The sequence below is a fragment of the Diabrotica undecimpunctata genome, chromosome 2 (assembly GCF_040954645.1).
Source record: "Diabrotica undecimpunctata isolate CICGRU chromosome 2, icDiaUnde3, whole genome shotgun sequence".
NCBI classification, from domain to species: domain Eukaryota; kingdom Metazoa; phylum Arthropoda; class Insecta; order Coleoptera; family Chrysomelidae; genus Diabrotica; species Diabrotica undecimpunctata.
The window spans coordinates 56,627,549-56,653,117 of NC_092804.1; the positions used below are offsets into that span (position 1 = coordinate 56,627,549).

General features: G+C 30.9%; 1 protein-coding gene across 1 annotated transcript; it reads right to left on the reverse strand.

The window, feature by feature from the left end:
- Nucleotides 1-21,702: 21,702 nt before the first annotated feature.
- Nucleotides 21,703-24,944, reverse strand: RpS27 (ribosomal protein S27). Its single transcript, XM_072522939.1, has 3 exons — nt 24,792-24,944; nt 24,633-24,700; nt 21,703-21,953 (listed from the first exon to the last, which is right to left on the reverse strand). The coding sequence occupies exons 2-3, from the start codon at nt 24,698-24,700 to the stop codon at nt 21,767-21,769; spliced, it is 255 nt and encodes an 84-aa protein (XP_072379040.1). The 5' UTR covers nt 24,792-24,944; the 3' UTR covers nt 21,703-21,766.
- Nucleotides 24,945-25,569: the final 625 nt, after the last annotated feature.

The following is a 25,569-nucleotide window of genomic DNA, read 5'->3' on the forward strand; positions in this document are numbered from 1 at the left end:
TTTTGATCCCGATGATTGGATTTCCATAATTCAATCGGCCAAAAAAAGAAATCCAAAATTCCAGGTCAAAAGAATGAACTCACTAGAGTTTTTTAGTAGAAAGTCCTTTGAGAATAAGATAACATAGAAAAATTACTATAACTGACGAAAAAGTTGAATGGCTTAAAATTCAACAGATAAGGTATCTTAAAAACGAACCAAAAAAAAATTATTTAAAATATACAGCACAGAACATTGGTTTGTTTCATGAGGTTGATTTAAGCAAGAAAACCAAAGGCCGCCCATCATCATCTATTGTAATGCACAACCTAGATGTTCTGTATCCAAATGGGAGAACAATAACAAATGAAAAGAAAAAGGATTTAATGGACTTACTTAAGTTTATTCCGCCTGAGTTCACAGTTTTTATTCTGGATTGAAAGATCGTTCCGATGCATTAGATGAGGGCTTAGAAGAAGCAATTATACATGAAAATTAAAAATACGCACTAGAATAAGTTTTTAGCTAATAGGTTGGATATTTGTTTTCTGTTTATCTTAATTTTTTTTTGGACAATTTACTTGTTTTAGTTTTCTTTATGGCAATTGTGCCTAAACATAGCTTAACACACAAGTTTCTCTAGGAATATATTTTTTTGTAACGGCAAATGTGCCTATACTTTTTGAACACAGAATTAGAATAAGAAAACTTAGGTGAGATTTTTCCTGAAATGTTGTTTTAAGACATTATCTTTTCCTTAAAAAAAAATAAAGTGTTACATTTTTTTTATTATAAAAATTGTATTTTTTATTTAAAATTAACTTTGACATGATTTATCACAAACACTCCACTTTGTGGCTTAGTCACCTTTGCCGCTGAGCCACTCATATGTAGTATAAAAACTATAAAAACGCACTTATCCTATCTAACGTACTGTTATGTTACCCGCCGGTTACCGACCTGTGACCTTCCCGAAGATTCAAGCGTTGACAGGTATATTTCCAAACCCTTCGACGCTAATGGTAAAGGCTTCAAAACTGGTTCAGATGAATCGAGAAACGACTGTCTGAGGTAAAAAATCCGATTCACATTCTTCTAGCAAAATTTAAGGAACTCTAGAACATAAATACAGAAATAATTTAAATTCAGGCAGTTTGTGTTATAAATTCGTTATTATAAATAGGTAAAAGAAATTTTAATCGTTATTATAAGTCTCAAATAAATTGTTGTACCAAGCAAGTTGTAAATAAATAATATAAATGAAAGTAATTGCACTTCAGTTTTTAGTGATACGTGTTAGTAAAGAAGCAGTAGCGCACCTAGAATTTGCCTCTGGGGGGGGGGGAGGCTTTTTTAAGGGCTCCATTTTGAGTCCTTAAAATGTGTAAGTAACAGTGTCCGAATAGGGTCCTGGGGGGTTTTAACCCCCAAAACCCCCCCCTCGGTGCGCCGCTGTAAAGTAGTGTACATAAATTAAATAATAAAGACAATAAATTAGACGTTAATAAAATCATCATAGTACTTGATTATGGAATTGAAATCGGATTATTTGGACGGTCTCAGGAATGTTTTAAAATTATAAACAATTTTTTGGCTTATAAACAAATAGGTAATTATTAGCTTACATTAAATTCAAGAAACGGCGTTGAAAAATACTTGGCACGATATTTCTTTTAAAAGAAAAAAAAGTTGAATTAAAGTAGTGGTTCCTTTTTCTTTCTTCAAATTCAGGAGTTCAAAGAACATATTTCTTAAGTTAACCATGCTATTGTTATAAAAAGAAATGAGCTGACAGTTAAAAAACTATGTCGAGTGTATTCTTCTGTCCATAAATTTGTGGTAAAAGGAACCTTAGGGTTTTTAAGACGTGATTGTATCTACTTTTTATTTTTTGTATTCTCCTGGTAAAACTGTCCTTGCAAACTTTTAGAGGGTATGTTATTTACATCATGTTTACCAATGTTTGCACCAATTTGTTGGGCACATTTTTTTGGCAGTGATTTAATATTACAAATTTTTCCAAGGAAAGTTGACTGTTCATTTCACTTTTACCAGTAATTGAAGAGAACATTTATGTCTTAAGAGACTTGCTGTCCCGCTTTTGGAAACATATCACAGTATCTTTTTACATTAAAAAATACACTGTGTAAAATCTTGAATACCTGATTTAAACTCTATTAATCCAAAATTTGCTCACATGCTACATTTCGCATTTTTATGTAAGACATTTATATTTTTCCACAGGATTTTCAGTTTCATTCTTAGAATGTGACAATAAAGGAAGACATTCAACATGTCTAATGTTCAAACCTCAAATATCTGTAATACTGTAACCATGATAATGTAGTAACATAAACTGATACAATGGGTGGGGCAGCATCCAACCATGAATTGTTGTCGAGTCACTCTTACGTCGGGGTTACTCACACTCATGACGTGAATCCTGTTATTTTATGTGATGCGCCCAACACTAAACTTATAGTCTGGATACAAACGATTTACCAATAGCTAACAATTTACCACAAGGATTGCTAGATGCTCTATCCTTCCTGTAAGTAGTAATACCAGGCAAATTTGTTCCAGAAAATATTATAATACTAGCAAAACAAGTTTCCACAAGTCTTATCTGGTGGATGATTCAATCAGTGGTCAATGTTGTATAATTCTGCAGGTCAGATGTCCTTACTATTTTTAATGGAAAATAGTTCATCCCATACTTCTTTCTTTCTTAAGCACTATGAGAAAAAAAAAATTCCTGTTGAATTTCAAGCAAGTAAATCCTTCCGATATATATGCAAAACATCTGTCTTAGGGTTCATGTTTGTGTGACTTCAACTGTCCCTTGACACAGGGGCAGAATATTGATTTTTTACCAACAAAACAAAAATGAAATAGATTACGAGGCTAAGAAATAAAAGCAATGAATAATTTTGTATTTACAACATAATCTTATTTCCTTAATTAAAATGTACATTAAATATAATGTAAATTTTTTTTTTAAGATTAAAAGTGGAATGTAAAAGCTGAAAGGTATCCATTTATGGAAGCTTGAAATTTATATCATCTCTTTGTATCTATTGTTATCTGAAAGAGAAAATGATGAGAACTTTTCTTGTTTTTAGGTCCCTTAACACTTGATAAGTTTATGATTATTGTAGAATATATTATAGTGCACTATTTTAAGAAAAATAAGAGCTGTTGATATTTGATATGGGGTTTGTACTTAACAAAAGTTATGCAAATATTATTTTAGTTATCTTTATCTCTTCTAGGGCTTACAATATCGAACTGAAATCTGAATACTGGTATTTGAAATATCGGGATACCGGTATTATTAATACAAAATTTACAAGTTAAATGTTTACTTACCTCAGTTGTTATATTGACTTGTTAACAAATAGTATATGAAATCCAATAAATATTGTTCTGAAATGAGTAGATATTATTTATTTTTTAACATAGTAGGAGTAGATAGATAAAAAAACCGTGTAGGGGAAGGTGGTACACAGTGAGACAAAAAAATGAATTATTGGCGATATAATTTTTGTAATCATCGATATGAACTGACAGCTTCAGCCATAATAATTTTTGGTATTTACCACTAATCACTTCTATCACTTCCACAAATATAAAGGCCTGTAGTTTTAATTCAAAAAAGTTATGTAACTTTAAAAACAACCTTGCACATGTCTCAGTGTGTACCACCCCTAGTACACTTTGAGACATGTTACTAGTACACAGTGAGACACATGATATATTCCATAGTTCGGTAATAAAAATAAAGAAAATAGTCAATATAACTTCGTAAAATACTTATGTATTTCCCAAGAAAATATAAGAGCTGATATCTGAAATAAAGGCTAATTAGCGAACGTCTAGATGACCAAAATGTATTTCAAATTTATTTTAAGATGCTGTCAGCCTCTTGTTATTGCGAAATGGCGTTAGATTTGGAAGAACAAATCTGATGTCTTCTTTCTCCACGAAAGCAATATCAGGAACAGTTGGAAATACGAAACACGAGGCACCTATTTTGTTGGTTTTTCGCATAAAATTGACCTCTACTTATGAATTGTTGCACGATACAACAAGTCCCACGTCAAATATATTTTTGGATTTTTCTCTGAATCTCACTAAAACATAGTCACCCTCTACAGGGTCACGATTGCAGTCAAATGCTTCATCGTCCACTGGTCCTATCCAAGAATCATCGTTATCTCCCAAATTAACAACTGGTTCACTTTCATCCGAAGGACTCTCAATATCTACAACACGTGTAACTGTCTGTTTCATTGTCGAAGAAAACAACTGAATGAAATTTTTATTTTCTTTGGTAGTTCTATAGGGTGTTCAGGACTTGGGTCTAGAGGAACAGAGTTTATGGTCGATAGTCCTGGAAGGACGTTATTGGAGGACTCCTCTTCTACAATTTCCATAGGACGATCTGTCACTGCCGATCCAAGAAAGTCACTCTCTCTTAAAACATTTGGATTGAATATCCCTGTTTTTTCAAAGCCTGACCAAATATTTTGAGGTACACAAGCTTTATCGTGTGCTGTACTAACCAACTCAGTGATATTGTATATTGTGATGGGCGCTCCTGGATGATTCAGTAGCCAAGCCTCACATGCAGCATTATAATATGCCTTGAAAGGGCCCAAAGACAGCCACATCTAAGGGCTGGAGTTTGTTGCTACAATGTGGGGTCAACGTCAAAATATGGACACCTGCTTCTGGAGCCTTCATGATTACTTCCACTGTGACTTGGCTCTCGTGGTTATCAAATATTAGCAGCGACGGATTTTCTTTGGAAATGCTGCTGTATTTGATAAAATGTTCTAATAATTGTAAAAAAAGTTCAGCTGTCATCCAGCCTGAAGGGTTAGCTAGTCCCAAGGTACCACGAGGTGCTCCATCAAGCATATACTCTTTTTACGTGGAAACACCATCACTTGTGGACAGTATGTGCCAAGGGCGGATATTATACAACAGGTGGTAACTAGTACATCATGTTCACCACTAGTGCAGCTATTTACTTGTTTAATGCCTTTTTCAGTCACATCTTTTTTGGGGTCGTGGACAGTTTTTGTGCTAGTCTCATCAAGATTAAAAATACGTGAACTCTCAATTAAAATAGGATATTTGTTTCAGATGTTTTGAAGATTATCAAAAAACAGCTGAACGTTGTGTCGGTTGAAAGAAGTTAAGCGTGCCAAGCTACATGCCTCAGGTTATCGTATGCTCAACTTTTTTCTTTTCATAAATGCACAAAGCCAGTCGATACCGGCCATTCTACGTTCTGTCCACGATTTTGGTATCTTCAATTTGTTTACTATAGCTACCTCAAATGCGATGCGTCTTACAGCCACGGTGGTTAGGCCGTACGCCATATTACTGCAAGCATTGTTTAAATAGGACTAGTTAGACAATCCTTATGGAACAAACGTTTGACTTTCAGTCTGCCGTCATGTGGTGGCCTCTAGTCATAAATTTAAAAAACTATTAACAGAAACTTAATTCTCTGCAGGATTCTATTCGAGTATATTGGCATCCTGTACACGGATGCCAGATTGTGAAGAAAATATAAGACTTTAATAAAATGCTTATTGTTATTATCGTTGTATGCGTCTAGTGAAAGATAACTTGACTATTTCGAGCAAATATTTCAAATTGTATTTATACTTTGAGACTTGCTAAATCTAAATCGGTTAGTAATCTATTTAAATGAAGTAGGTAAATGATTTTTTAATTTTTATTAGTTTACCAGATATTTAGTTTGGTTATATGATTTGTTAGAAAAGGATTAAATATTTAATTGAAATAGACTCGATTGTTATCGTCTTAGAACACTAATGCGGAGGTTTATTTTTTAGTCAAGACGTAAGTTTTATCATTGTTTAAAAAAGACAATCTTTTTAAACAATGGTTTTATGTATGTTTTGAGAAAATTAAATTTTCAATCTTTTAATCTTTAAAATGACGTTTGAAAATATAGTAAATTTATAGGTATGGTTTTTTGATAATGCTTTTGAAACAAATAAACACATCGATATGCCACAACAAGAGGCAACACATATTTAGGGAAAAATTAATCTATGTGTTGGGATAAAAGGAATAATAATTAACAACACTTTAATAAATAGTATCCTTTATTTTATTTATTTATGTATTTTATAATATAACCACCATTTTTGTATTTCTGTTTACATAAATGAGAATGTTTTTTCAATCAACTCGCCCGATTTGAGCTGTTTATTAATGAAATAATTTTAAATGACAAAGTGATAGATATTGTAAAAATTAAATTCGCATTATTTTAATACTTTTATACCACTTATCAAAATTCTAACATCTACACATAGACAATATTAACGAAATAATAATTCATAACAAAACAAAATTGTTTACATTAATAATTATAGAAATTGATTGTAACATTGTTTTCATGAACTAAAATAAGCAATGTATGTAGTGCGAAACACTATTGGCACTGGTTGAGGTTGTTTCGCTATCGAATACGTATGAAAAACGCGTGGTGTCGTTAACAAACCTTCCTTTTCTACCTCTCTATATTTTTTTGGTTTGCATTTAGATATTTTTGGACAAAATGCTTACTGCATAGAAATTTTTTTTTTAAATCGGGTAGCTTCAGACTTTCCAATGCAGCATTACCTACAACAATATTATTATTAACACAACTGAAAAAAAAGCAACTTTCTGCACAATAAAGTAAAAAAACAATTTAAGTTCTGTATTCTAAATATAAATAACTTGGCAGTTATGCCAATATATGTTTATATATATATATATATATATATATATATATATATATATATATATATATATATATATATATATATATATAAATCCCATAGGACTACCAGAAACAAATTTTTGGTAGTCCTATGGGATCTAGTCTTTCACCCATTCTAAGTAGCTATGTCATGGATGATGTTATCAGTGATTGTATCAACAATTGCACTTTTTTCATTCCTTTTTTTTAAAGATATGTAGATGATTTAGTTTTGGCACTTCCTCAACACAAAATTATTGAAATAGTCAACATTTTCAAGTATCATAATCAACATATACAATTTACAGTTGAGGAAGAGGTAGACAATTCTCTAGTTCCTTAGAGTAGGTTTCAAGTCCAGTGCTTTATACAGGTTGGTGAATTATTTGCAGTTGGTAAGTTTGGTATGGTTGATTCGTAGTCTTGTAATAGTCGATGCTTCTCTTCTAGTTATGAAGTCTAGGGAGAGATGACCAATAAAAGATTGAAGTTTATGAAAAGTTGTTTTGCTCTTTTGTTCTAAGTTTTGTCAAGTATGCTCTACCGACTTTTTAAAAACGAATTTCGAGATTCGTTAGCTAGTTGAATTGGAGTGACATCAGTCACCCCATGGTTGGTAGCTTCTTTGGCAAAATGATCTGCTGTTTTATTACCAGTAATTCCGGTGTGAGAAGGCAGTCATATGAGAGAGACTGTTACATCGTAAGCAGAGAGATTTTGGTATTATGTCATGAATGTTTTGAACTAATAGGTGCTCAGTGAAAATTGTATTGACTAAATGGATATATGAAAGTTAATCTGAACAAATGGCAATTATCTGTTTTGATGTGAGATGCATTTAAAAGCCAACACAATACTATATAGTTCACCTGTGCAAACGTTGCATATTAAGGGTAACCGAGATGATCTTACAAGTTCATGTTTAGTGGTTACTGCACAACCAATACCAGTGGTAGTTTTAGAAGCATCTGTATAGAGAATTAAATTCTAAAAATGCTTTCTTTATAAGCAGGTTAGAAGATTCAAGTTTGTTAAAAATTGTGAGTGAGGTATATATGGAAGGGAGATCTTTAGCTCAGAGGGGAAGTAAAGGTAGAGGAAATGAACTAGTCAGAAAAAGGTCAATATTTTTAAGTAGTGGACAAATTAATTGAGGTATAGGTTTTATGATAAGGTGTTGGTTATTGTTAGTGGAAGAAGACGGCATTGTGGCAATTAGGGAATGAACGGGATTAAATGGATTTGCGGATGTAGATGCAGCATACGAAAGTAGAAGTGATTATCGTCTTGGGTAGGAGAAAGTTCATTAGATTCACGGTATACACTCTCAATAGGACTAAAGCGAAAAGCGCTCAGACCTAGAAGTAGTTTTATTGGCACCCCATTGAAGATGACTGAGGGTTTTAAAAATGTTCAACCTTTTAAAACAATTGATTTTAAGTTCAGAGATTTGATTTTTTCAATTTAATCTGGAGTCAAACATAAAATCGAGAATTTTACAATAATTAACAACAGAAACTAGAGAATTGTTAAATAAAATTTGGGGTAAGGGAGTGGAAATCCCTATGGAAAATTTTATTAATTTGGCTTTGTATAAGTTTATATGAGGTTGGGACAGATTTAACATGGCAGTAAATGATTAGGTCATCAGCGTATTGAACATATTTGATGGGAGGCAAATTTCGTTGATGGCAGAATGAATAAAGTTAAACTTAATGCAGATTCTAAAGGGACACCTTAATTTTGAGGAAGAGATTAAAAAGTTTACCCTTGGCAAGGACTTTAAAGATTCTTTCAATTAGATATTTTTTTACAAATGAGAAAATATTACCATTTAAATTATAGTGGGAGATTTTGTCAATGATTGCTTTTCTGGAGAATGCCCCTTCAACGTTAAGTACAGTTGCTACGACATCTTGTTAATTATAGATTGCTTAAGAAATGTGTGTTTGAAAAATAAAAAAGTTATCAATAGTCGACCGATTACGTCGGAAACCGGATTGAGCGTCGGGAATAATATTATACTGTTTAACGAACCACGTGAGTATTTCATTGATCATTGTTTCAAGAAGTTTGCAGGTAATACAACTAAGAGAAATCAGACGAAAGATATTGGAGTTATAGATGGTTGGTCAGGTTTTTTAATTGGAATGATTATAGAATTGCGCCAAACATCTGGGAATTTTTGTGTGTTTTAGATAAGGTTATAAAAATTTCGAGAAATTTGAAGAGAGATGTATTAGAGAGATTTTTTAAAAATATATAAGGGATATCATCGGGATCATCAGCAGATTTTGTACATGAAAACAAGGTAAATTTTAGTTTATTTAGGGTAAACAAGGCGTTTATAAACGTGACATCGTGTGGAGTTGACGAGATGGTGGAGAAAGATTGAGCGCGTAAAAAACTGGGAGTAAAAGCCATATTACTTTTATTGAATCTGTCTTCAACCCCATTAGCGAGTGTGTCGGAAATGAATTGACTGTCAGAGATAACTGTGTTGTTGAAGATGATAGGAGAAATAGTTAGGATAGAAGAATAAAGGATGACTAAATTCATAGGATGAAGGTTAGTTTTATTGCCTTGGATTTGTGAAACAGTTTTTTTTATAAATGAGAGTGGAGTTATCATATCCATTGGTAACTTTAACATCCTAATATATAAGACTAAATAATGTAAACTAAATTGTAACATATAACTTTTAACGGGTTTTTACCCAGATATTTAGTGGCTCAAATAATGTACACCTAGACACTGATGATGGAATATGGATTCCGAAAATGATTTGTCTTCATGACATAACCCGTTTGTGTTCGTTTGTTTTTTGTAATGATCTTTCTTTTATCTTAGTATAGATTAGGGCAAGATCTTTCATTAACGATTGTCAGCGGTATGTCAGTGGTAAATTTACTGGCTTCATTTAGAGGGTCGTTGGTGCCCTAATGTAAATTTTTCAAGATCATTCTAGAAAACCCTAATTTTTGTGTTTTTATAGGATTTGAGTGCAGCTTTTAGTTCGAAATAGTTTATACGAGAGTTCGGATAATTGGTATCTTGTGAAACTGAGGATGAATAATGAAAGGGCGAAGGAAGAAAAGAGTATATATGGTTAGGTCCAGATTTGTTGCAAAACTTTTATTTTAAATTTTCTGCCAGAATCTTGCTTGGCTGTCTCTTAATTGTCAAGGATAACCTTTCGATTAAAAAAGAGATTGGATATTTTAAGGTTATTTTTTATTAACAATTTTTTTCCACACTGGACTTGGGCTAGTATTTGAAGTACATAAAGTTTTCTTACTTAATTAAATATAGTGTCTAAATTTGGCAAAAGATAAAGTAAAAATATAAAGAGAGCAGAAAAAATGAATAAATACGAGAGAAAGAGAGAAATTATATTCATCATGTATGCTGTAATTAGATTTGACATCAGAAGATTTATCAGATGATGCACTTATATATTCTCTTGTAAGTCGGAGGTAGGCTGTTCTTTTAACTTTTTTAAGATTCTAGTGATACGGTTTTTTAGTGATCTTTTCCTTGTACCTATGTAGAGCTGCAATAAGTCCTTTTGAATACCATCTATGTTGGAGGATTTTTAAGCTTCTTGTAGTGGGGTGATACATACAAAAGAGTTCTTTTGTATGTATTACGGATTATCTTTGTAAATCATTTCTATAGCGGAAATATAATAAGGTTTCATCGAGTAATCCAATCAAAGATTAGATTTGGACATTTTTTGGCTGGTTTGGGTGGCATCGAAAATGCCGAAGGAGGAAAGAAGCTTAATAGAGCAAGAATACCGGATGAAGATAGAATGGTAGGAGTATTAGGAGGACTGTCATTGAAGTGTCCCCTTTTTTGTCCTACTGCCAACATGGGCTTTGAATTAGTACGACGAGGGATGGATAAATCGGATGGACTCAATTTCGGAAGATAGAAATTCTTTTGATGAAGTTAAGGATTTAGGATTAAGGACTCCTTAGAGTTAGCTGAAAATGAAGAAGAGGGAGGAGCATTAGCTGCAATGAGTGTGTGATCTGGTCAACTGGGGACTTTGCAATCAGACCCCACGGAACGACCCGTAAGCTTACAAAGAAAACACTATAGTCTGTCAGAGAATAAAAATATTTCAAAGGATGTATTTTCATGGTTAATTAACAGAGAAGATTGCACTTCGAAGTTCACCTTGTCAGGGATTACAAATGTTACCCTAGGAAAACTCCTGATATATGCCTATTGATCATCTGATATTCCGTATTTTTTAGGGACGGTTCGATTAGTGAATGCAGGATGGAAGGAGATACATTTGAAATAAGGATTCTTTTGGTCGCAGAAAGAAGCCTGCAGATAAAGATGATGGTGGAATTAATTATGACGTTCGGTGTATTAGTTGATCAACGATGTCGGTAGAAGTGAGGAAAATGCAGATTCGATTATTCGAAATGCGAGATGTAAAAGTAATATTTTTTGGATAAAATATTTCACTAATTTCTTTAATATATTTAAATAAAACAATATTCAAAATGGAGTGCATGACAATAACTTATTTCCTTTTAGAAAACGAACGGGGAGGAGGTCTAGAGACTGCGGCAACGACTATGATTTTGGGTTGGAATTGAAGTTGTTTTGTGTAAATGTAAATAATCAATTGCTGTTTATGATGTGTAGTCCTGGTTACCCAGACTGTAACACAATACCTAAATGTGAGTACCTAATAGACCCTCTCCCAAACTGGAAAGAAAGAAAAAGGATCTCACCTATTTCTTGGGATTTTCACTGGTTTTCTTTAATTACACCAATATAGCCGCAATTAAATTCGACTATTGAAATATAAAACCAAATTTGATACTCGTTTTCTTATCACATTGTGATTAAAGAACTTCGCTTCGTATTGTTAACTCGTCGATGAATTACTTTATCTGTTTAACACTGTTTAAATCTTTAAAATCCGTGAGGAACTTTAAAAAGGGTGTTTAAGCTTTGACAGTTATTTGACGTTTTTTGATTTGATTATTTGAAGCTTTATTTGTAAACTTCAACATTTTATTAAAAAAACAGTTTGAAAAAGTGCTTTTTAGCTTCTAAACATTTATACTACTTTTGATATTTTTCATGTCATACGGCTGTACGTAGGCTCAATGAAAAGCTGGTGTAAAAAAAATTTCCATAACCAATAACAAGAAACAAGCTGAGATATTGCAGCGGACAGATCTCCCTTGCATTTTTCTGTTTCGATATTTTACGAGTACCATTATTTTAATGTTTCAAAACTAATTTACTTCTTCACTGTGTATGCCATTTATAAATCGAATTATAAAATTTAGATATTCTTTTACAATGTGTTTAATTTTCAGCTCTTAATGTTAATAAACAATGAAAATATTTGCAATTTCTTAAACAAGAAAAAAAAATGCTATTTGATTTCCTCTGGGCAATAGAATCTTTTGGTTTTTTTTTAAATGTTTTTTTTATTAGCTTTATATTGAGCCTAGATACAAGTGTATCACATAAAAAAGTCAAAGTTATTAGAAATTTTTATATGCTAAAAATTTGTTATTCTTCAAACTGATTTTTAAAAACAAATTTAATATAATCTTGATGTTTGTTTTTAATAATTTAAATTTAATTTAATTTAAAAATCGATTTCTATTTACAAAATAACCCTAGAGTGACTGTTTGGACAAGTACAGTTGTTTAAATAATCGGTCTCCTGGATAAACAAATTGAATAACTCATAAACTGTATGGTCGTTCTGTATGATATTTAGCACACTTTAGAAACTCATTAACTGCCATAATTTTAAATAGTTGTATTACATATCGTTATGCAAAAAAGAAAGTTATTTATATTTATTTTATTTATATTTATATTAACATTTATAAATTTTACTTTAAAAATAAGGGTTTTTAAATTATCTCGGTCAATTCTTTATGTATTTTAATTATAAAAATCTCAATATTAGAGAACATTTTATGATCTATAACTTTTATTTTAATCATATATCGCTAACATGAATAAGTAACGTTTTATGCGCATAAACTTTTTTCACTTTTTACGATTGTTTAATAAAAAAGCAAAGCAAAATTAGCTGTAGTCTTCACATAATTGTCATCAGCTACCCCTCATATACCTTTTAGAGACTTTAAATATCTGTTTAAGATTTTTTAGAGTTGTAGATCATAAAAAGTTACGTAATTTTTGAGAGTATCCAAATTAAAATACATAAAACTATTAACCGAAATAGTTGCAAAAGAAAACCTTATTTTTGCAGTTATTGACAAATTATAATAACTCTTTTTTTGCGCAAAGACATGTAACATAGCTCCTTGAAATTATGGAAATGAATAAGTTATTAAAGTGCGCTAAATATCAATCAGAGCAAATAGTTTATAGGTTATTTAATCTGTTTATAAACATTTATAATAACGTTGATATCGTTTACGCTACAAACTTATTTAGAGGCTTATGAAAAACTGGTGAAAAACACACTTTCTAAAAAAAAACAGAATCTTCTATGACCATTACTAGGCAAGAGAGGATTTTATATTTAAAACCAAAGCATTTTATTCTTAAAATCATACTTCCATTGTCTATCAACAGTAAGAGCTGAAAATTGAAGGGACACTAAATGAAGATCTGAATTGTGCGTTCCAACTTACATATGGCATATGCGGTAAATAAGTAAAAATTTATAACCCGTTAAAATGATGGTATTCGTATCGTAAATATCGCTTCGAAAAAGTAGAGTGGAGAACCATTTGAGCTCGGTTTTTTTTTAGATTTGAACTTTTTCAAAATGAAGCGCGATTGCAAAATTTGCAATATCTTGGCTTCTGTGGCACGTAAAACATAAACTTTTTTTAAACTGGGATAGCTCAACAAAAAGTTGTTTACATAATCGCTTTCTACGATAAACGTATCGTCACTATTTTTATTAGTTACATTACATACCATTATGCAAAAACAAAGTTATTAAAATTTATAAATTTCTGCAAAATCAAGGGTTTTTTGCAACTATTTTGGTGAATTCTTTATATATTTTAATTGAGAAACTCACAAATGGAAGAACTTTTTGAATCTACAATTTTTATTTTAACTATTTTTCTCTAAACTGGATAAAAAACGTTTATAGCCAAAATCACCTGTATATCTTCACAGATTTATTATTAACTAACCCTCATATACCTTTTAGAACCTTCAAATATCTGTATAAAATTTTTACGTGAAACCAATAATTTTTTTCCAGATGGACCTTTGTATAAATCAGTTCTCCGATAAAGATGAACTTATTTCTACTTTTCAATACAATAACTAAAAATTGCTAAAGAAATACATATTTAAATATCTAATACTTTATTTATGTTTATTAACTTGATATTTATTCACTAATTTGTTTTTCCGAAGTTTATCATATCATAATTATAATACCAACGAAAACGTAAAATTCAAATTAATGCATCTCGAATATGACGGGTGCACCCTGGCGATAATAAAAAATGATGAATGAAAAAAAAAATAAACATTTTTTCAATTTAATTGCGTAACGGAAACGGTGTAAAATAAAAGAATATAAAAAAAAGTTTCTATTTACTTACCAGAGTGTAATATCCATCTTTGGCAAGCCGAAGGATTTTTGTCGGAAATCTGAACATTCTTAATCAATGAATTTTGTATGGTGATAAACCACATTTGTAATAACAACAAATATTTCCGGCCATCTGTAAAAAACCATTTATTTATTATGGAAGTAACATTATTTTAATTTAAAATCACTTTTTTCAAATATTATCGAATGTATGTATTATCCGGTAAAATTTATTTCTGAATAACTAATTTGTTCATTTCTCATACAATGTTTTTTTATGTTTTAAACACATATAATTAAAATGTTTTACTTACCTCGGACCAAATTTTTGTAATACACTTCCAAATAAAATAAAATATTTAAATTCTTTAAACTTATTTAGATATAGGAAGATTTAGAAGCCACAGTACGTTTATGTACAATTTTAGTTGGCACGATATTTACTAGTTGATAGTAATAACTGTATTTTAAATGAACACGTTGTGATTCATGATCTGTTTTTTGTAAAATTTTTATTTGTAAGTAAATCTGTTGCTACTAGGTCAGTGAAATATTGCAACGCTGGTGAATTTAATTCAGTGGATCAAAAATGGACGTTTAGTTTAGTCCTTAACTTTTTCACATAGCACCATCTAGTATAATGTATATCAAACAAACAATGGTATATTAAAATCTATTGAGACAGAAAGAGTGGTGACATCTAGTGACTGTCTCAATTAGAATCAAACAAATTTATACATTGCGTTGGCTAACTAGTCCTATTTAAACAATGCTGCAAGTTTTAATGTGGTTACACAGAATATCTTCCTGTTCATCTGTAAAAATTTTGTTCACCGAATAATTTGGTTGCATAATGATTGGTAAATTTTCAGGATTATTTCTTTTCTTCAGCACATATCTCTGAAGGGTTTGAAATTTGACATCAAATTGTTGTGCGGCTTGTCTTAATGAACATATTCCATCAATGACAGCATTGGACATCTATTCAGCAGATCTTGCCAATTTTGCGTGGAATATTCAGTTTTCTAGGCACCTGCAATAAAAACGGTATCATTATATTCAGGTAATTGTATTAATAATCATTTGTGGTACACTGTGAGACCGTCCCACTCCCACTATGTACCAGTAATGCTTGTCTCACTGTGTACTGTTGGTCGTTATTTTGAAATTTACCATTCTGAAAAAGTACAATAAGTTATAAACAACAACGTACCTCGTTCATAATACCTGATGCGCCAATATTCAGCTGAGATCACTCAGTAACTGCTTATAGTTTCAGCAAAATATTCCTCTGAATATTGGTTTAAATGTAACTTTATACTATCAAAAACACGTTTTACTTAAACACATTTACACTATACGCCATATTGCAAAAATAACAATAGTAGTGACATCTGTGATGTAATAGCCCTCCTTAAGTAGATTGGCAAAGCAAATGGAAGAAAACTTTTGAATTTAAATTTTTATCGCGTCTCACTGTGTACCACCTTCCCCTAAGTAATTTAAATATAATAGGTTCGTATGGAATTATATAATCAAAGAAGCAAAAAATATAATTAAATTGAAAGTATCTATGAAATAATATTAATAACTTGCGTTTTGTTTATTAAAGTATGCTCTTAAAAAACATAAACAATCAATCGTTTCATCATCAAGCGAGGACCGAATTTTCGTACAAATATAACCAGCCGCCGAAAAAGCTCTTTATGATTCTACACTTGTCGGCACTATTGTCATTCAAGAAATCATTCACATTTTGTAAATAAGTTACTTTTGTTCCTGTTTTTTTAAGGTGGTATGTCACAATGTTAAAATTTATATACTTTTTAGGTACAGTTATGGTCACTATTTCAAAACAAATCTTCAACTTATGATTATGTACGTAAACTGTACACCTTCTATTTTAATGATATCTAGTTAAAATTTCCAAAGAAAGCAGTAATTTCTTTACAACTGTACTTAAATGAATCCATGTGCATAACTTACGTGGTAACGTGCCTAAAAATTGGTATTGTGTAATAATTTTTGAACTTAGGTACAAAATAACTACGTTAAATGATTAACTATCCAAAAACCTTTATTTTAAGCAGATGTTCGTTATCCATACTGCCCTAATTTTTAAATTAACTGTACCTAAAGATACAATTACAATTAAAAGCTGCAAACTAGGGATTTTGTTGATGTTACCGTTATAAGTTGGCATTTTGATAGTGAGAAATTAGTTCGGTTATCACTTAATAGATGGGAAAATAAGTTTACGTGTCATTTAGTAGAAGGCAGCAGTGATATATTAAATAGCGACAACGCAGGCACGGATGAAGTATTTAGTGTTTCGTCTATTGCTGCCTGTAGTTTTTTCTTTAATGCGTTTATGTTTATCTTGCCAGCTTCTAATACGGCATACTATCTTCCATATCTTCTAGATTTTCATGTGTGAGCCGTTTAGTTAAGCTTACACTTTTTTTAATGATTGTAAATTTGGATATGCGTTTAAGTACTTCTCCAACATCTTGTGAGCCCTATCGCAGATATTGAAGTATTTATGATAATCCAGTTCGTCGCAGTAAAATTCGAGATTTTAATGCTTCCAATAATTCTAATGCAATTGCAGAATTTTGCTGGGAAAGAATATCTAACATAAGTTAAAGAAGCGTCAGCCGTCAAAATATTTGCATCTTTTAGGCATGATGCATCTAGGTACTGTTAATTTTACAGGAGTAAGAGCAGCAATAATTGAAGATAATAAATTAAATTCTTCGTCAGAAAAATGAATATCGGAACTAATGTCAATAAGCGCTTTTTGAATACAAAATTTAATTTCTTAAAATTTTTCCAACATAAATAACATACTGTTCCATCTTGTTTGACAATCTCAATTTTAGCGCTGTTTCTTTACCTAAGGTTAAACACAGACAGGGCGGTTTGCGCCTCGTCGGCTGCCGCGCGGCCTAAAACACATTAGGCAGTGCCATTGTATTCGGTGTTGTCGAGTTTTGGACGTAGAATGGTATAATTATGTCTCTAGAATCATCTAGTGAAAGTGACGACGATTTGTTTTTCCTAATAAGTGCAAGTTTACTTCATATTAGATCAAAGAAGAAGAAGAAACGCAGGTATTGGATACATCCCATAGTAAATGAACGAAAAAATAAACGAATGTTTTACACGTTAGTTAAAGAACTTAAAGATGACCAAGAAAAGTTTTTTAATTTTATCCGAATGTCTAAGCAATCTTTTCAAGAGCTATTAGAAATTATTAGAGCCATGTTCAAGAAATAACACCCATATGAGAGAAAGCATATCACCAGAAGAAAAACTAATAATAACACTAAGGTAAGTTAACTACGTAGTTGTCACATACTTTTTAAGTATCTTAAAAATATATTTGTAATTTTAACTCGTTGACTGCGCATGTTTTGTGATTTTTATTCTGTATGCATTGTTTATCTGTTTTGTTTATATAGTTTTTAACAATGTTTCTCCCGTTTGTTGTATTTTTTTAAATACAAAAAAATACAAAAAATCTATAGCTTCCATAATATATACAAAATTTGGAAAACACTCACAAAACCAAACCAAATAAAATCGCTGCAAAACAGTCACACGTCCGTGGTGAAGCACGAGATATCTATTACTCATGTTTATTACTGATGACTGATGTGCCGCCTGATACTTTGAAGAGCAATGCAAAGAGATCGAAGACCTTCAAAATAAATATGATCTGTTTAAATTACACAAGAAAGTCAAAGAACTGGCAGGACTAAGAAAACAAAATCCCACTTGTGCAATTCTGGATAGACACGGGACTGCTATAACACATACGGACGAGAAAGTACAAAGATGGGCAGAATATATCGACGAATTGTTCGATGATGAAAGAGGAGATCTGGAGCACATAGAACTTACGTCAGAAGAAATAGGTCCATATATTACAAAAGAAGAAATATTACACGCATTAAAAACAATGAAGAGTGGGGAATGCCCTGGACCTGATATGCGTCCTATAGAAATCCTAAAAATTTTAGATGAGAAGCACATTGATGTTTTAGTGACACTCTTGAACCAAATTTATAGTTCAGGCGTATTACCCAAAGAGTGGTTAACATCTATTTTTATTTGTCTCCCTAAAAAGAAAAACGCAAGAGAATGCAGCGATTACCGCACCATTAGCTTAAAGTCTCAAGTTACTACTTAAAGTCATCCATAACCGAATATATCACAAACTGGACATAGACGTTAATGATACACAATTTGGTTTTCGCAAAGGCCTAGGAACACGTGAAGCTCTTTTTTCACTTAATATACTAATACCAAGATGCCTGGACGTCAATCAAGATATATACGCATGTTTTATTGACTATAATAAAGCATTCGATAAAGTACGACATAAACAATTAATGAATGTCCTGAAATCAAAGAAGATTGACTACAACGACCTCAGGATCATATCAAATTTATACTATAAACAGCGAGCAAAAGTACGTGTAACGAACAGCAGAAGAAATTGAAATTATCTGTGGAGTGAGACAGGGATGCGTATTGTCGCCAATTCTTTTTAATGCCTACTCCGAAGAGGTCCTGAAAAAAGCTCTTGGGGGTGAAACAGCTGGAATAAAGGTAAATGGAGTTCCAATTAACAACATTAGATATGCGGACGACACTGTGATCTTGGCCGAAAACATTGAAGATCTTCAGAGACTGGTGACCAGAATAGCAGAAAATGAAAAAGAGTATAGTCTAACAATGAATGTCAAGAAGACGAAATTTATGAGAATATCGAAAACTCAAAGAAATAACGAGAATCTTCTAATAAATGGAACCAACGTCGAACAAGTGGACAAATACGCATACCTGGGAACAATGATTAACTCCACAAATGATTACAATCAAGAGATCAAAATAAGAATAGAAAAGGCTAGAGCAAATTTCAACAAAATGAGAAGAGTGCTATGTACCAGGGATTTAAAACTGGAACTAAGAGTTAGGTTGGCGAGGTGCTATGTTTTTTCGACTTTATTTTAAGGAATGGAATCTTGGACCTTGAATGCGACATCAATGAAAAACTGGAATCATTCGAGCTGTGGGTGTACAGAAGAATTCTGAAAATATCATGGGCAGAACACGTTACAAACAAAGAGGTTCTGGGAAGGATGAACAAAGAAATGGAAATTTTAAATACAATAAAAACAAGAAAATTAGAATATCTCGGACATATTACACGTGGAGAGAAATACACCTTGCTCCAACTGATTATGCAGGGAAAGATCCAAGGAAAGAGAAGCATAGGGAGGCGTAGAATATTGTCATAGCTGCACAACCTGAGAGAGTGGTACGGATGTACATCAAATGAACTTTTCAGAGCAGCCGTCTCAAAAGTCCGAATAGCTATGATGATTGCCGACCTCCGCCGCGGAGATGGCACTTGAAGATGTGCCGCCAGAAGTCAAAACCGCCGACGGCGCATGGTACTCAGCATAGGCCGCGCCTATGTGTTGCACAACATAAGTACCATAGACGAGAGACCGCTTTCAATTTCAACAGCGCCGCGGATCACGCCGCCCTGTCTGTGTTTAACCTAATTGTTCTCTCACGTACTTATGTAAATATTTATCATTTTTAGAAGTTGAATTTTTAAATGTTTTCACCATTTTCCGAATTTTTTAAACTAGAGATGATATACCAGTACGTCTAATATTTATATTACTTGTAGTAATACTGGGACTCTATTACCATCTTCTTCGTCGATATCATAAACATCATCATTATAATTTTGCTCCACAACATCAATATCCACACTCGGGTGCAAAGTTGACTTTGCACCCGAGTCAGTAATTGCTAAATTTATGCAATGTGCCATACATTGTTGATGTTCTTCAGCCTGTATAATTTTTCATTTTTCCTACTTTTACATTAACTGACGCACTGTCAGTAGTTGTGCTTCAACTGTCTAGTTATATCTAAATAAAAACTTTCAATTTTTCTTCTACAAGGGATAAGCATTTTTCTGATGGAACGGATCTGTAGGCACATATTAATCCGAAATTCCACATAATGCACATTAATGTTTATGTAGCGCCTATTACGGATATATGTCCATTTATCAAACGTGATACTGAAACATTTACCTTCAGATTTAAGTCTAGAAATTTCATGCACTTAGACTTTAATAATTTTACTATATTCACCATATTTCTAATAGTGACTGCAGATTTTGGTACGTCTTTGAATCCTCTTGCCTTTATGCCTTCTCTTGTCATACGATTTTATAAAAATATTCAAAGACAAACCATCGCGAGTTGTCATTCAGGCAAGCACTTCTGAAAGTTTGCTGTTCTTATTATTTTTAAAGTAATTTGATATTAACAATTTAGGCTGTTAAGAAACACTTGATTCAACATCATGGGGGATTCACATTAATTTCTTTTTAAGATTTAGTCCATGTATCGTTTTTTAAATGAGTATGGCCACTTTTGGATCCAGTACACTTTATTTCTTTCATGCCCTTTTTTACAGTTAGCAACCTGTCCGTTTTTTTCAATAAAAAAATGATTGCAAACTGAAGTTTCATCCTGTCCTTTTCGGTTCTCCATAAATGTATTCATCTTTCAGGGGTTATAGCAGTTTATGCCTATTAATTTTAATATTTGTAAATTACAATCTAACTTACATTAATACAAATATAAACTTACCATATCATATAATTCATATGAATTAATCAGTATTTAAATATTGTTATATAATTTTCAATTAGAAATAAAACTAGAAAACAAGTGCACATAATCCACACACAAGACAAAATGGAATGAAAAATAAAATATAACTTTTACTTGTAAACACTACAGCTGATTTGCAAAATTAAACAATCAATCCAAACTATTTACTAATTTTTGTTTTACACACTTTATATTTGTATAAATGAGACCTATTCATTGGGTAGTAGACGTAAAACATAACTTTATATTGATGACACTGCAGCTTCTCGATAGTGCCATACTCTGCTCGGTATGCGTAATAATGTGCCTGATATTGATTTTAATACAATGAAATTGTTTATCTTCAAAAAAAATTCTTGTAATTAATAAATATTATTTTAAATTATATTTATATTGTGCACAAATTCAATTTTTATCATCTAACGTAAGAACAAAATACTGGTATTTTTACAGAAATACCAGTTTTTATTGAGACAAAAATTGTCCAGGATTCGGAATCATGAAGATATAAATAAATGAATAAAAAGATCTAACACTGTTCCTTATTAAATCTGTAAGTAATTCAGCTTTAGCTTAATAAGTCTTTTCTGTTTTCAATAAACTCAGAAACAAAATGTAAGTAAACAAATAAATTACTTTATTAATACAATTTATTAGAAAACAATATATAGTTACAGTCACAATATATTTATTAGTTTAATGTTGTTTGCGCCTGAAACTGCAACCTTCTGTAAGTCTCGCTTTGCCTCCAGTGGAAGTGCAAAGGATTGTAGAACAACCTTTGCATGGAACTGCGGACTGGGCATGCGAGAATATTGTTGAAATTGCATAACAGCCGGGACATTTAACATCCATAAAGTAACTGTTAGGATGCTGAACCAACCTAAAAAAAAACTATTTTTAAATTGAAGTTTCATAACAATTTGTTGTGTTAATAATTAAGGACTGAGATTTGATTATGATGATGAGATCCATATGTTCTTCCCTGTACAATACACTATCAAAGTAATCTAATTACCAGTCATAGTATGATGCATAATAAAATTTATATATTTATATGAAAACTATATTGGAAACCAAATTTTTTATAAAAAATTAGTCTCGTCTGTTAAAGAAAATGCACATATATTTATTCACACTGAAAATAACTTAACTAGCATACATGAATCTTAAATTGGAAGAACTAGAAATAAAATATTTTTATTTTAACATACAAACTATATATATAGTTCGTCCCAAAGCCTTCTTTCAGTGCATCATAGTTGATCGAATTCTCTCAAAAACATTAAGCTAGAAGTGACAGAAAAAAACGTGAGTCTGTGATTATTATACATAGAACTTAGAAAATTATTTATCATAAAGCTAATTCTACTTACGAATGTATAATTGGTTGGAGTTTAGAATACGCTAAATATATATCCAATCAATGATGTGCATAAATATAATTTGACGCAGATTGTCTCGATCATGACAGTATTTTCACAATGTCAACTGATAAAATGATAACTGTCATTCCAGGTTAGTATTATCAGACATTTTACAGTGAAAATTTAATTTTGTATTTATTGTCATAAAAATATTTTAAATATGCTGAAATATATCGAGAACAAAGACTAATATTAAAATTATTAAATTATTTCCAATTAGAAAAAGAGAGAATACGATCCTGCAACTGTCAAATTTAACTAAAATGTCATGCAATAATTCTCGACATTCTTAAAATCCTATATGACGTCAAAATTAGTGACGCACTGAAAGAAGGGTTTGGGACAGACTGTAAGTTTTTTACGCAGTGTACTGATATCAAAGAATATATCACAAAAGAAAGAGTTATACTACATCACTATCTTAAGAACATCACTACTGCAGGGTTAGTGAACAAGTGAACAACAAAATCAAAAGAAATAGAGATATGGGAATAGAAAATACTTATACTAATAGAAAAAACAGAGTATGATGGGAGAAAAAAATGAACAAGGTAACAACCTATAAAAAGAAACAAGAATAGATAAAACAATTAAAACAAGATGACTTCAGTGATCTGGAACAAGTGGAAAAATCAATCATAAGTAAATTGATATTATACAAAACAGCAGAAAGAAAAAAGAAAGGGAATGTGATGGTAAGTGACTATGTAATATGTCAAGAGACATACAAATAAACAATTGGAAAAGTTGAGCAATCAACAGTATAATGGAAAAATCATATGGCTATAGGCCTACAGGACAGGGCTTCAAAATAATCTGTCTTTAATACAAAATGCACAAACCTGTGTTTTGAAAAACAAAATTGCTAAAAATTGAGTTGTTTTTTGAAACCCCAAATTTAAATTTGTTTGGGTTGGTCTGATCCATCAATACATTTTTTGAACACATTCCAGTATAATGAGGTACTGAACTCAAAATTGACATGATTATTTCATAGTAACCTGACAATGTATATTTAAAGTATTTATATCAGCCCAATCTTCCATTATGCTAGTCATCCCAACAATAAAAGAACATTAGGTAAGAACAGAATAATATTATTATAATAATAAATATTATTAGGTAAGAAATTATAAAAATTGTATTTATGGTTCTGTTATAACAAAGAGAACTATCAAAATAAAATAATATGAAGAAACTCAATAGTTAAATAATATTTTTTAATGAAATAATAAATTTATATATATTTGGCATTACCTATATCTTGGTATGTTGACTTTAATAATGAGTATTAACTGAAAAAATTAGGTCTGAAATATTTGCTACCTGAAAGGATTCAATGAGTGACCACCAAATAGATAGTCCCTACCCTAAATTTATTGTTTTTTTTATTTATTTATGGATACAACATTTAATGGAAATTATGTTCAGTAAATATCTCATTAAATCAATTTTGCAATTAAAAAATTGCAAGCTCTGACCTATGCCAATCGATTTAAATTACTATTAAGGGATAACATTTTAAAACCATAAATATTGTAGCCACATGATTGTAATGATAACCCATAAACAACTTTGGAAGTTATATTATTTCTAAATAATCTTTATTAAGAATAATTTCTGAAGTAAAAATTAAAATATCAAATTTTTGTACATAGTTATCAAAATAATGTGCCTACAAATACATTCCCTAAATAACAATTCCCATATAAAACTATGTTTTGCTATAATATTAAGTTAGGTAACAAAAATATATTACAGAAACAAAATGTTAAATACATTTTTTAATTCATGAAAAAGACTTCTACCCAAAAATTATTTCTTTATTTTACAGAAAGCATGCTGTCTTTCTAAATATTACACCAGGTTAAAGTATATTATAATAAATTGCACAACCGTTTGAAACATAAAGACAACATAGAGAAATTGTAATTACAATTATGGATTTAAAAAATATATTTTTTTGCAGTTCATTTTATAATTATATTTATAGCAATAGCACTGACAAGTTTGAACAAGTATAGGTTAGGATTACTTCACTCTATTATTATATTTGTGCATATGGCAATTAAGATTAAAAATTTTAACGACTACGAAAATAAATGATATTCAAGCTACATAATAAAATAATTTACCTTTTCAATTTGTGCGATCTCCTCTGTTTTTCGGCAGAAGGATGCAATAAGTCGACTGCTAAAGGCATCTGCAATAGAAAATAAGACTTAGCTCCACAAAATTTTGATAACACTAAAGTTAATCGTGATATTACTAGTAAAATCTTATGGTTTATTTACCTTTTTTACTTATTTTATGACTAAAATTCACAAAAATTACTTCAGCAGCACGTGTTACTTTCGGCTATCAACCATGTAAAAGGATTTGATATTTGACAAATGACAGGAATACCAACTGTAAAGTATTCATATTTATCGAAATCTGTGACATGCTTTCTCTCTCTATGCAATTGTAACCGCTCTGTATGATAGTATTTTGTCTTTGTTTAGCAATTTTTCATCGCGCAGATCCAAGGCATTTTCTGATACATAAAATTAACAAACATTGTGCAATCTTATAAAAAATAAAATAAATTTGTACAAGTACACAGTCAATAGTCAATGTATATTCGTATATTGCTTAAAATTCTTTTAATAGCATTAAACTGTGACAAGTATTTAAGTAGAGTTATTTTTTATATTATATATAAGCAAGTTGCAGATTTGCTCCGAGTAATACAATATTGCACAATTTTTATTAAATGATGGAATAAAAGGCACTAACGCTTTCAATAATTATAATAGGAAGCTGTTATTTTTTGATAATTGCCATTAGATATGAAATGTAATTTTAATTTTGTAAGAATTGTTAACATTTCTTTGTTTTGAATGTTGATTACGATAACAAATATTTGTATATTTCAATAAGATTTACAAGATAATAATAGTGAACTATTTTTATAAATCTAATTTATTAACTTCATTTACTTATTATAAAATGTTCTAACACTTAGTTTATTAGAGTCTTTATATAATCTTACACTTAATTTATTTTACACTATTCTAATTTATATAATTT

What these genes read in the sequence shown, in the direction of transcription:
- RpS27 (XM_072522939.1), bottom strand. Translation starts at nt 24,700, where the DNA reads ATGCCTTTAGCAGTCGACTTATTGCATCCTTCTGCCGAAAAACAGAGG. An exon ending in AGATCGCACAAATTGAAAAG is followed by an intron (nt 21,954 to 24,632) that starts GTAAATTATTTT and finishes GTTTTTTTTTAG; the next exon opens with GTTGGTTCAGCATCCTAACA.